We start from the raw sequence: 13536 nt of genomic DNA on the forward strand, positions 1-13536 counted from the left end.
CCTTAAGCATTAGAGATCGATGAAGCTAAATAACACAAGCACAAGCGGTTGCATTTAATTCAGTCAAGTGTTCTTCCTAAGATCTAACAATTTCTGATGCAACAAATCATTAAACCCTAGTTGCTTCGCAGATTAGAGGGATCAAACAATTATGGATCTGACATCTAACCTAGCAGTAGATTGCAACGAATAATAAACTAGTAGGCCTCCTAGCAATCAGACGAAACAATCATGAACATAAACATAGAAGAACATTTGATATTTAAAGTATAAATCAAACAGTAAAAATTAAATTAAATCTCACAGTTTTACTGATTCTGAGGCTTCTGTTTCCTTAGACCAAGTATTAGAATTTAGCCACACATGGTCATGGTGAAAACTCCTGAAAAATCAGAGAAGAGAGAAGAGAAGAGAAGAGAGGTGCGGCAGCCTAGGTCTGATTGTCTCTTTCTTGTTTTTCCTCTCCTCTTTTTTTTTTTTCTCTCTACTTCCCATTCCCCAAGAGAATCCTACAAAATCTTCTAAAATTACTCTCTAGATAACAATCTCCAAGTCTGACTTATCAAGAAAAAAATTCAAAAATAAGATAAAACAAAGTTCTCATGTAAGTGGGAGAGTGGTGATTTTGCATATGAAAACTTGTAGGCTAAGGAACGTTTTCAGCACGTCAGCAGTGCGGTTGCAGCTACTTCGGACCCAATTTAGACCTTGATCTATCAAAACTCAAAACATGAAAGTTGTAGATTTTTTCTTTATCGTTCCAACACATCTTGAATCATCTTAATCGGAATTCGGGTGAGAGAGTTATGCCCAAATTACGATGCGGTGCCGAAACTATCCAGAATTGCCCGATTAGCTTTGTTTTTCACTTAACGCCTCCATTTGTGCCCTAAATCAAAATATAAGAATAATGAGTCCATTTAGGCACTAAATAAGTATAAAAGACTAAACATTAAGGGAGAAAAATATGATATTTTGCATTCTCATAACCCTTAAAGCCTTCGGCCTTCCTTCGAATCTTGGGAGTGAATTTACTTTGTTGCCCTCGGCTAATCCGAGCATCAACAGGTATCCTTTTGGGGGTAGTGATAGATATGTATCCTGAGCTTTTAATTATAATAATTGAGTATTCTGAACTCTTAGAAATGGACCTTCCATCTATAATGTTAAAAATAAATGCCATCACCTTGGAATGATCTTAGAATTACACAAGTAGGGTATTTTTGGAATTACGTAATGCTGAAGTGACAGAATAATAAAGGATGGGCCTAAATGTCTATTTTTGAGAGTTAAGGGTACTCAAATGTTGCAATTGAAAGTTCATGATACCTATCTCTCACTATCCCCAAAGTATAGGGTATTTATCTATAATTTACCCAAAAAAAATCATCTTAGAGCCAAAGGCATGACTTTCTACTAAAGCTTCTTTTAATGTCTCTCTAAAGCAGTTCAACTAAGGTGGCATTTGATAACATTTTTCAGATGTCAAACTTACTTTTCAAGCATCGGGCGTGTTTGGAATGTGTCTGAAATAATGATCTGAAATGGTTTTCGGATTTGAAATATTAAGATCACAACCCAACACTTAGGTGGCGTTTGATAAATCTGAAATCTGAAGTCTGAAAAATTAAAAAGATATTAAAACTGTCTAAAATTTGAAAAGAGGCATTGATTCTTTTCTACTTTTCAAAGGCTTTGAATACTTTGGTTTGTTTGTGTTGGAACAAACTGTTAACATTTGAAATGCCCTGTTTTTACTATTTTACCCATAAAATAGACTATTTGGTAAGTTTGAGCTCAATTTATACTATTTCATATAAAATAATTTATCAAATTCAAAATAATATTAAAATCATATAAAATAAATAATAATTACGAAAAATAATTAACAAATAATAAAAAACAAAATTAAATTAATAAAAATAATTAATCACTATAAAAAATAATAAAATTATTAAAATTTAATAAAAATTTAAATAATCAATAAAAAATAGTTTAATAATTACGAAAAATAATTAATAACTAATAAAAAACATAATTAAATTAATAAAAATAATTAATCACTATAAAAAATAATAAAATTATTAAAATTTTTAATAAAAATTGAAATAATCAATAAAAGGCAATGGTGATGACAAGTAGTACCACGTCCATGTTTCTTCGAAATTATTTGGGCAAATGTCCCTGCATCATAAACCTTGAAATTAAAGGGCAAGAGGATCAAGTCCAGAAAAATTAAAGGTGGAATTACTTCATTGGAAAGTCTATTCACCAAAACATTCTGCATTGTCCAAATTTCAAAAGAGAAACAAACTAAAATGGCTATTCCAAAAAATTGATAATCAAAACACTTAAACAAGGCTCTTTCAAGACATTTAAAACCCTACAACAAAACCTCACCGAATTCATACTTCCCCAAGTATTCAGAATCAAAAAAAAAAAAAAAAAGAAAGATAGAAAGAAAAGAAAACCAACTTCCTACATCAATTATCGCATAGCAAAACAAGAAGATTTGGCATTTAAGTAAATTTTGAAAAATAAATACCCACAGAAATAAACCTAACCTTGTTATCATCATCACTACACCCAATAACAACGAACCCTCATGAAAAGAAGTGCTAAAATTCCAAAAATCGAAATAAAGATACCTTCGATGAAGATAGAAGAATCGAACTGGTAGGCGCCTGTAACCCTGAAACAATAAAGGTTTTTAGTTAAGAAATCCGAAGAAAGAAGAAATGAAACTGTAAATGAACCTTCCAGGCGCCTGTATCGCCATTCCTTTGTTCTCACAAGAGCAGAGAGTTTTGTGGGTTTGGGGGTTTTTGCGTCTGGTAGGGTTGTCTTGGGTTGGGGGCGCCAGGGGTATGAGTGTCATTCTAAAAAAATATAGAGGATGTTTTCATGGCTCTTAAATGCATCTGAGCTCGTTAAGAGAATTCCATTTCGATTAAACTTTCAGATCTGAAAAGAGGCATTCAGATCTAATTTCAGAGCTTGCACCAAATGTCTGAAAAGTGTTATCAAATGAGGCCTTAATGTGCTTAGACACGTTTTATATGTGGCTCAAAGACAAAAATACCCCTAAATATTTATGAAAAGATGTGACATACCCCTCTTTTAAATCCATTCATTCGTCTTCTTCCTCTCAAACGAGGAAGAACAATCGCCGCACTGCCGAATCCAAGCATTCATATTCTTTCTCTCGAATCAGGTACGTTTAACGTCTCAAATCCAACTTTTGCTTTTTGTTTTACTTCTTCATTGTTATAAATCCAAGCATTCACTTTCCTTCTTACTGTTTTCTACATTTTTTAGGGTTTTAAATAGCATTCCGATGTTAGTGCTCTGTGGTGCACAGTGTAGACAACTTTGGCGCTCATGACCTGTAATCCTTTCCTCTCCTTCGAACCAATATCCCAATATTTCTGATATGTTCGTTCCAGTTCAATCTAATAAGGTTTCATTCCCCTTCTATGATGGCGAATAGCTCCAGCTGGGATGATGTTTTCCGAATTTCACAAGCCAACAATGACTTGGTTGATTTCTCATACCTCAAGGATCTTTGAAAGGGTCAAAGCTTGTATCTCTGCCAAGAAATTGTTTTCTATCGTTGAAGGAGAGTAATTCTATTAGTTGAATGTCGAATTTTTCATTTTGTCCATATCTACTTGCAAGGAAAAGCAATCAGAATTCATCCCTTTTTTTTATTGAGGAACAAATCGTTGGATATATCCATAATCAGTATGCACCTAGAATTCAATAAACTGAAATTGGGCTTGTAGTTTACCGATTGATGTTCTTTAATAAATTCATTACATTAATTTTTATTTGCTTCATGGATTTTATTACTATTTTCAATATCATTTTAATTTTTAATCATTTATTTTTAATTTATAAATTTATACATATTTTCAAAATTTATTCTTGTATTAATAAATTATTTTTAATTTTCATAATTTATTCATAAATTTCAATATTATTTTGAATTTAATATTTTTTATTTTTTATAATTTTTATTTGTATTAATTACTATCTATTTTAGTTTTTATTAATTACCAATTATTTTAATAATTTTTAATTATTAATTGTTGTTATTAATTTTTTATTAATTATTAATTATTTATTCATATTTTTCAATATTGTTTTAAATTTAATAAATTATTTTTATGAAACAGTGCAAATTAAACTTAAAATTACCAATTAATCTATTTTAGGGATAAAATAGTAAAATCAGGAAATTGTAGATGTTAAAGGATTGATTAAACACAAACAACCTTAACTATTTAGAGGCTTTAAAAAGTAAAAAAGCATTTGTGCCTCTTTTTAGATTTCAAACACTTTTAATATCTTTTTAACTTTTTACATTTCAGATTTTAGATTTATCAAATGCCACCTAAGCTTCAACCCTCTTATAGCCAATTTCATACGGTTTCTGCACCAGTGGTGAATTGTGATGGAGCTGTGGTGGTTGAGCACCTGTATTCCTGAGAAGCTACCTAGACTAGCCCCATATTACAATTGCGTTTCTTGCATCCAGAATACAGTGGCATGCTTTCTGGATTTTCAACAAACATAGCTCTTAACATTCCTGTGTGGGGCTGAGCTTGGAACGCCAGAAGCCACATTTCAAAAGCCCTCCCAAATGGGCACTTAAACTGGCCTCAAGTAAATAACAAAAGCTAATCTTCCTTATTATCAGAAGTACGATACTTACACAATCTAAAGAGAGAACATTAGCATTTTTCTATGCACACTCGTAACATGGGCATAGTCATAATCTTGGTGCCTCTATAAAAGGATATAACTTACAAGAAACCAGATTTCCTCTAGGGGTATTCATGGTGCGGTTTAGAGAAGATCTCAGACCAAAACTGATAAATTACGGTTTGAGAAATTTCTAAACTGAACCAAACCGTTTTGATATAAAAATCAAACCAAACCAAACCATTTTATTATGGTTTGGTGTAGTTTCTAATACGGTTTAAGGACTTTAGACCATTCTATGATTTTTTTTGGGTTTAACCCAATTAGAAAGCCCAAATAATTCCCTTAAAATTTAAAACTTAAAACTTTTATTTATTATTTTATTATAAAATAAAGAGTTCATTATATATTTATAATTTTATAAATTCCATTTGATATATTATATATAATATTTATATATCATATATTCATATATATATATATATATATATATAATTTCGGTTTAAGGTTTATGGTTTGGTTTGGTTTATAAAATTCAATAAATCAAACCCTAACCGTAAATTGTAATTTAGAAAATTCTCAAACCGAACCAAACCGTTTATAGTTATAAGCCAAACTAAATTGCAAATTCGGTTTGGTTTATTTGGTTTTGCGGTTTTAACCATATAATGAATATCCCTAATTTCCTTTAGCAAAAATTCATGCAAACATTAAGAATATGATATCTAGCAGTCACACATTGGAAGCATCTCTCCATGAATTTAACATACATGTATAGGAGGTATTCCCAATGTGCAGCTAGATGTCGTGCTCCCAAAACTATTTGCACCATTTCACTTATCATTTTAAAAAAATCTGGGTTCAACTAACAAAAGGGGGTGTATTTGCATATTTATTTGAAATTAAAGTTTGGAAATAGTACAAATACAAATATAATATATAAGCTTTTGCACTTTTCCCACACTCCAGGAAGGTTTTGCAAAGGTCTAATTCTAAGTATATGTCGAAAAAAAAACACAAAGTTTAAGTAATTTTCCTTGTTAATAAGAAAAAAAAGTAATTTAATTCTAAGAATTTGTCAGAAACACACAAGGTTAACTAATTTTCCCAATTAAGAAAAATACTTTTGTTTTTATATGGAATGCTAATCTAAAACTCATTGTGAATTTTTAGTTATTTTTCTTAAATTCATCATGGCTTTTCAAAATCTCCAAAGAGCCTCCTATCAATGAGTTTTATCGTCCAAAACTCATCTTCCCTTAAGATTTCCGTAGAGGTGTAAATCGGGCCATGCCGTGGCCTAGCACGATTGTATGTGCCAATGGACCATGTCGGGCTTGGGGTTTCAGGTCAGTGTGCTGGGCTGGCATAGCCCGCACTGTCATGCCGTGCCACTCATTGCCCACGTGCTGGCACGACTCATATATATATATATATTTCATATATTTATATATAATATATAATATATAACATATTATACAAATTATAATTATATACTAATATATAATATATTAATAAAATAAACATTTTTTTTCAATTTTATTAATTATGGTCGTGGGCCGACCCCCTAAAATATCCCAAGGGAGGGAGGTCCAACCCACACTTTGCATGGGCCGCACACGGGCCATGCCATGCTGGCCTAACACGACCCGTTTTACACCACTAGATTTCCTTTAGATCACTATTGGTGATCATTAATAGTAGTTGTCCATGTATGGATTTAAGTATCTTACATAAACTGAACTACCCTTGAGTGATCATTCAACCTTATTCTAGTGGCCTAGTGTGGACCCAGACTTGAACCAAGGGTACTTTATTATAAAAAAAGTATTTAATAAGCTTGATTGGCTTTCAGGGGGAGTTATCATATAAATTACTCAAATGCTTATGTGGACAACTTCTAGGGCAACCAACAGATAGGGCTTAGGCAGAACTAAAACCAATTCGACAAGAAATATTAAGGAACTAGAACTGAATCATATCCTAAAGGATACCTAGAACCGAACCTATCAGTTCTCGAGACAATCTGATCTTTGATTATAATAAACCTGCCAAAAATATTAATAATCACTGATTCATTGATATTAAATCCTAGAATCAGAATCAATTAAGGGTGTCAATTGGACTCGATTTGGTCCAATCCAATCGAATCCAATGTGACTCCATTATAAATGAACCAGGTCTAATCTAATCCAATGAATGTTTTGGACGAATTTGGACTGGTCCAGTTCAATGTCTGGACTGTCCAATCTGTTCAAATTCATTTTGATTTACATTGGTTTCAACCCAAACCTGGTCCATTAACACATATTATTATCTTATATCAATGGACCAGATATTGGCTTAATCCAACCCAATCCGATATAAATTTGTTATGGATGGACCAGGTCCAATCCAATCTAATAAATATTTTGGATCAGATTGGTCCAATCCAATATGTCTTATTGGTCCATCCAATCCGTTCAAATTAATTTTAGATTGGACGGGGTCTAATCCAAAACCGGTCCATTGACACCCTTAGAATCAACCCAATTGGTTCATATTCATCGGATCGGATCCCGACGCATTGAGAGTACAAACAATTTATATTAATAATCATTGACATAAATCTAAGGCAATGTTTGGTTTGAAGGAAAAAGTAGGGAAAGGAAAGGAAAGGTAGAAAAACCCATACAAAGTATGTAAAGATATCCCTACCTTTCCTTTCCTTTCCTTTCCTTTCCCTACTTTTTCTTTCAAATGAAACACAGCCTAATGAAAACCGAATTTTAAATAATATAAAACTCATTGACATGGGTTGATGGAGGTTTGAAAAGTCATGCAAAATTTAAGAGAAATTAAAAAAAAAAAATCATAGTGAATTTTAAGTAGTATCTTTTTCTTATTAAAGAAAGAAAGGGCCCAACAATGAACAAGCCTCGGTGTCGGCACTGTATAGCACAGTTACCACCGTTTCGCTGCCTTTTCCTTTCTTTTCCCTTTCTCCGTTTTTCTCATTTTCCTTTTTCTTATATATGGATCCCTTTTCTTTCCTTTTCACTCCCTCTACTTTTCCGCAGAATTCCGCCTAACTGCCGACCCTTGTCCTCCAAGCTTCCACGTACGCAAGTATACACATTAAACATTCCAAAACTCCCGAACCTCTCTGGAAATTGCTCCTAACCCTTTGCTACGTGTCATACGCTCCCCATTCTCTACTCTACCCTGATCCTTTACGCGACTGTTCACGAACCCAAACGGCCTTATCAACGCCCCTCGAATTTCGGATAAGATCAGCCGCACGATAAACTCGAACCTTATTTGCACAATTGCACGTGTCTCTCTGTGAGCCGTGACTAACTCTTCATGGTCCCCCCCTTCTAGAGTGTGGTCCCACGATGATTGATCATCCGTACCATATTCCTTCCTATTTATAACTCCTTAGGCTTGAAACCGTGTAAATGATCAACAGCGAAATACATAGACTGGTCGTCTTCCTCTCCCTCTGCCCAGTCGGTCGCTGACGAAAACAAGAAAACTCCCATGATGATTCCAGACAGAGACCCTGCTTCGCAGCTTGCGCTGCCACCGGGATTCCGATTTTATCCGACGGACGAGGAGCTCTTGGTTCATTACTTATGCCGGAAAGTCGCTGGACATGATTTCTCCTTGGACATTATCGGCGAGGTTGATCTTTACAAGTTTGATCCATGGATTCTTCCCAGTAAGATTCTCAAATCTCAATTGCGCAATCACAACCCGCTATTAAATCAAATCCACTCTTAAAAACTATTTCTAAATTCTGGGTTGTGATTTTTTTACAGGTAAAGCTACCTTCGGAGAAAAAGAATGGTATTTTTTCAGTCCCAGAGAACGAAAATATCCAAACGGTTCACGGCCAAACAGAGTTGCTGGTTCTGGTTATTGGAAAGCAACAGGAACAGATAAAGCTATCACGATGGAAGGTCGTAAAATTGGAACTAAGAAAGCCCTTGTTTTTTACGTTGGAAAAGCTCCCAAAGGGACGAAGACGAACTGGATTATGCATGAATATCGGCTTTTAGGGCCCCCTAAGAAGAATGAAAGCTCTTCGGTAAGAAAACCCAGAAAACTTATACTGAGAATTCTTCTTTTCTTAAACAAGATTTCTCCCGATATCCTGATTGTTGTTATTTTTCTTCCAGTTGGATGATTGGGTTCTGTGCCGAATTTACAAGAAACACTCGAATGCAGAAAAGTCGGTACAGAATGCATGGAACAAAGAACAGACCCACACTTCATCTTCATCGTCTTCTTCGCACCTGGATGATGTACTTGAATCGCTACCAGAGATTGATGACCAGTTTTTTCAATTACCTCGAATAGACTCTCTCAGAAACTTACAACTAAGAGAAGATAAACCCAACGTTCAGAGCATTGATACGGGAAAGTTCGATTGGGTCAGTTCAGGAGGGATGGGTTCTTCGTCCCAACCCATCAACAACAATCCAACACAGAGACTAGAGACGGACTTTTACCTTCCAACCGTACCTCCGCTATTCCAAGTGGATTCTCCGTCGGAGAAATTTGGAGGGAGATCCATAGAAGAAGAAGTTGAGAGCAGGGTGAAATCACAGCGAGTGGACAATCGGAGCTCCTTTCAGCCAAGCTCAAACATGTTGATGAAACAGCAATTACCCGACCCGGTAGACCCATTTGGGTTTAGATTCACATACACTGTTCAACCGACATCGGGAAGCTTCGGTTACATGCAGTGACAACTGACAAAGAGATCTGCCATACCTTATAGCAAAAACCCAAAATCGTTATTCGGTAGTCTCTCTCTTGGACCCACTAGACCCGTTTGGAAATCGTTGTCAATCAAAAACTTGAATCAAGTGAGAGGAAGAGAAAAGGAACGATGCAAAGTCAAATTTCATGAACAGTCATTGGATGGATACAGGACTACAGGAGGGACGTAGCTCCAGTTTCATCCAATTCATAAAGATTTTTTTTTTTTCCTTGTGTGTGTGAAATTTTCCTGATTCTTTGGGGCTGGGGCTAATGGAACTGAGCAAAAACTTTTGGCGTCATTTCTTTGGTATTTTTCTTTGTTAATCAACGATTATTGTCCGAACGCTATCAACCTTTTTGATTTTCACTTTGTTTAATTTTGATAAAAGGGTTTTCAGAGTTTATGCGTGGTTTTGTAGCTTGACGCATTGTGGTATAATAAACTCTCACCAATGATCAACCCCAATTATATGGGGGTGCTGTTTGGCCAATTACGTTTTCTTTAATGGTGTATTGCCTGTTAAATTATGAGAGCGCTTACCAATTCAAACCATGTTCTTTTTGGTGTGACTTTAACCCTTTTAGTCATTTCAGGCCACTTGTAACAGATTGTTTTTTAGGGGTGTTATAAAGTGATCATCAATCCCAATTGATTATGATAAATCTCGTTCAGATCCTTTAAACTACGATAATTATACTATCAACATTTGCATCCTACCCTACATAAACCCTTCTCTATTTCTAAAACATGCATAGAGCTGAGTGATCTCATGAGATGGAGGGCCCACTGGATTGGGCACATGGTTAATTCCATCGTCCAAATCAACAATTATATATATATATATATATATATATATATATATATATATATATATATATATATATATATATGTGGTTGTGATGAGAATGCAAAATGTTATATTTTTCTTTATTAATATTTAATCTTTTATATTTATTTAGTGTTTAAATTAACTCATTATTCTTATATTTTGATTTATGGCACAAATGGAGGCATTAAGTGAAAAACGAAGCTAATTGGACTATTTTGGAATGATAAGGAAAAACTTTACAATTTTCATGTTTTGAATTTTGATAGATACTAACTGCATCGGAGTCGAAATCGGACCCGAAGTAGTTGCAACCGCGTTGCTAACGTGCTGGAAACGTTCCTTAGCCTTCAAGTTTTCATATGCGAAATCACCACTCTCCCACTTGGAGACTGTTATCTGGAGAAATTTTAGGAGATTTTGTAGGCTTCTCTTACGGGAAGTAAAAAGAAAGAAAAGAAGAAGAAAAACAAGAAAAAAACAATCAGACCTAGGTTGCTGCCCCTCTCTTCTTCCTCTCCAATTCTTTCTTGAGTTTTCACCATGACCATGTGTGGTTACATTCTGATACTTGATCGAAGGAAACAGAAGCCTCAGAATCAGCAAAATGTGAGATCTAATTTGATTTTTATTGTTTGATTTATGTTTTGAATATCGAATGTTCTTCTATGTTTGTGTTTATGATTGTTTCGTCTGATTGCTAGGAGGCCTACTAGTTTATTATTCGTTGCAATCTACTGCTAGGTTAGATATCAGATCCATAATTGTTTGATCCCTCTAATCTGCGAAGCAACTAGGGTTTAATGATTTGTTGCGTCAAAAATTGTTAGATCTTAGGAAGAACACTCAACTGAATTAAATGCAACCGCTTATGCTTGTGTTGTTTAGCTTCATCAACCTCTAATGCTTAAGGCTACTGTTGGATTAAATCTTTAATGCATGTTTAGGGATTGTTCAGTTGTAAGGGTTAAGATGATCACTTGTTTTCTGATTAACTGTGACTAGGGAGATACAGGAAAATAATTCCTACGATGAAAATTGAAAATCTGAATTGATATATCTTTACATCGATGAGCAGTAGTGAAATTCAGATGATAGATGTTGACTTAAACCAAGACTCGTTCTTTTGATTAATTTCAGTACCTTGATTTGCATTACTTCCCTATTGATGCTTTTCATGGGTTCCTTAATATAACTTCCTTGCTGATGTCATCCTTTCTAATTGTACCACTCATCCACATGAGCATTCACATTTCCGCCACACACTGTTTTGGGTTAACTGACCAATACACTGTTTTGTACAACACAGTGGTCTTATAAATGTTTTATAAAAATTTCCTTTCAGTTAAGAGTTATTCTTCTATCACATAACATTATCGTTTCATTTGTGCATCCTATTCTAATTATATATGTTTTTTGAAATTTTACGGAAGGATTCGAAAGAAATTTGAGTCATAAAATCTATTAGTCTTTCAAAATCCCACTTTTTATATAATCCATTTCCGCCTTTATCCAAACACATGGTGAATGTACGTGAGTATTTTATTATTTTAAGAACGTGACAACTTTTGAGTACCAATTTTTTTTTTCTAGACCACTCAAATGATCTAAAGAACTCATATGGTTGGTGTATTTCCGGGCATTTTGGATAAGTTAAAAAAAACTAGACCGGCCGGCCGGCTCATGCATTGTAATTGGTGCTCAGGGGGGAATTGGAGAAAGCTTCGTAAAGTAATAATCTGACTTGATTCCATACGTTGAAGGCAGAAGATTAAGACTGGAATAAATAAAAATTTTATCAGAAGATTAGCATTGTTGACCATTTGAACCCTGTAGTTTAGACCGGCTGACGTGGCAAAATCGTAGCAACGTAGCTTTCTATTTTCGGCGGTAACATGGTATGTCTTCCTTGTTTACATCATTCATCCGGTGTGCTGAGCTGGCGATGCTTGGGTTGTCTATCCACTTCTGCACAATAGAATGCCTTCGCGTCCGCGTTGATTTTATCTCGACACATGGACCACAGCGAGCAAGTGTGGTGATAAACCGTCTTTGAAAACTCGGCCGAGTTGAGTCGGTGGTTAGCGTCTGACGTTCGAGTATTCGAAAACCAACCCAAGGTTTTGTTTGCATGGCCATGTGCACAATGAACCATGGCACATGTTTAACTTCCGATGGACAAGGCACCTGGCACCGGATTAATAAGGTCAAAGCTGTTTGTTGAAGAAGACAAATCCACAATCAATCCATGGAAAGAATCTCTTAAATATTTAATTCATTGATGACAGTTCGTAGTTAGAGTAGAGGTCAGACCAATAATGTTGTGGAGTATGGACCGACCAAACAAAGTCTGGTTCCTTTAATATTTCCGCGTAAAGTTTTTTTTTTTTTTTTGATATATCCACGTAAAGTTATATACCAGGTGATTGGTCCCCCAGGCCCAAATGGTTGAGCTCAAGCGGAGGAAAGAAAACTTGGAAATGTTCGTTCCTATCTACAGGGACTTAAAACCAAAAATAGAGGAAATATGTGCAAATAAAATCTTAAATTAATGAAAGCTTAACAAAATGTCCTATATCATCTACTTAATCCCACGACAGGAAAGAAAAGAAGGAAAAAAAATGCCATGTATCCTTTATGAAACCAAAAATTTGGGGCCCAGAAGTGATACAGATGGGTCCAATAGGAGAAAGTTCGTGTGCCCAACAAAATCTCGGCCCACGACTAAAAGAAACATGTTCTGTGGACCCAAAATCAGGCATGCATATGGGCTTCACAAATTGACCCAAAGAAAGTGGACAAACGAATTCCACAACAGTTATTTCATGTTACATGTGTTCATGATTCCATGCAAAAGTCCGTCGCCAACTCGCCATTGCCTGTCAATTAGCTGAACCACCTTTTCTCAAGTGTCAGGTTAACCATATGCCCTATGGCGCGTAGTACGTATGAAAAAAAAGTCCAGCTCCTTCTCCTTCTGTGTTCTCAGGCTTAGTTTGCTGTCAAAGCCCTCCCAGTATCATTGTCTTTCCTGCAGGCAGCTGCAGCATAATCCGAGCCAAATTGGAGTTAGACCTAAGGGTATCAATGGAACGGTTTTGGATTGGACCCGTCCAGTCCAAAATCAATTTGGACGGATTGAACGAACCAACAAGACATATTGGATTGGGTCAATCTGATCCAAAATATTTATTAGATTGGATTAGACTTAGTCCGTCCCTAACAAATTTATATCGGCTTAGATTGGATT

At 35.1% G+C, this 13536-nt stretch overlaps 1 protein-coding gene and 1 long non-coding RNA gene across 2 annotated transcripts; one reads left to right on the top strand and one right to left on the bottom strand.

The window, feature by feature from the left end:
- Positions 1-307: 307 nt before the first annotated feature.
- LOC148803858 (uncharacterized) lies at positions 308-3325 on the bottom strand. Its single transcript, XR_016080389.1, has 3 exons — positions 3114-3325; positions 2649-2692; positions 308-889 (listed from the first exon to the last, which is right to left on the bottom strand). It is a non-coding gene; the product is annotated as an uncharacterized LOC148803858 (long non-coding RNA).
- Positions 3326-8130: 4805 nt separating this feature from the next.
- Positions 8131-10009, top strand: LOC104612551 (NAC domain-containing protein JA2L-like). Its single transcript, XM_010279990.2, has 3 exons — positions 8131-8410; positions 8511-8779; positions 8871-10009. The coding sequence occupies exons 1-3, from the start codon at positions 8230-8232 to the stop codon at positions 9441-9443; spliced, it is 1023 nt and encodes a 340-aa protein (XP_010278292.1). The 5' UTR covers positions 8131-8229; the 3' UTR covers positions 9444-10009.
- Positions 10010-13536: the final 3527 nt, after the last annotated feature.

This window comes from Nelumbo nucifera, chromosome 1, assembly GCF_055504915.1.
Source record: "Nelumbo nucifera cultivar China Antique chromosome 1, China Antique-T2T, whole genome shotgun sequence".
Taxonomy (NCBI): Eukaryota; Viridiplantae; Streptophyta; class Magnoliopsida; order Proteales; family Nelumbonaceae; genus Nelumbo; species Nelumbo nucifera.

Bases quoted from the DNA above. Each gene is read 5' to 3' on its own strand.
- LOC104612551 (XM_010279990.2), top strand. From the start codon at position 8,230: ATGATGATTCCAGACAGAGACCCTGCTTCGCAGCTTGCGCTGCCACCG. The intron at 8,411-8,510 runs GTAAGATTCTCA...ATTTTTTTACAG, and splicing joins TGATCCATGGATTCTTCCCA to GTAAAGCTACCTTCGGAGAA. The intron at 8,780-8,870 runs GTAAGAAAACCC...TTTTTCTTCCAG, and splicing joins AGAAGAATGAAAGCTCTTCG to TTGGATGATTGGGTTCTGTG.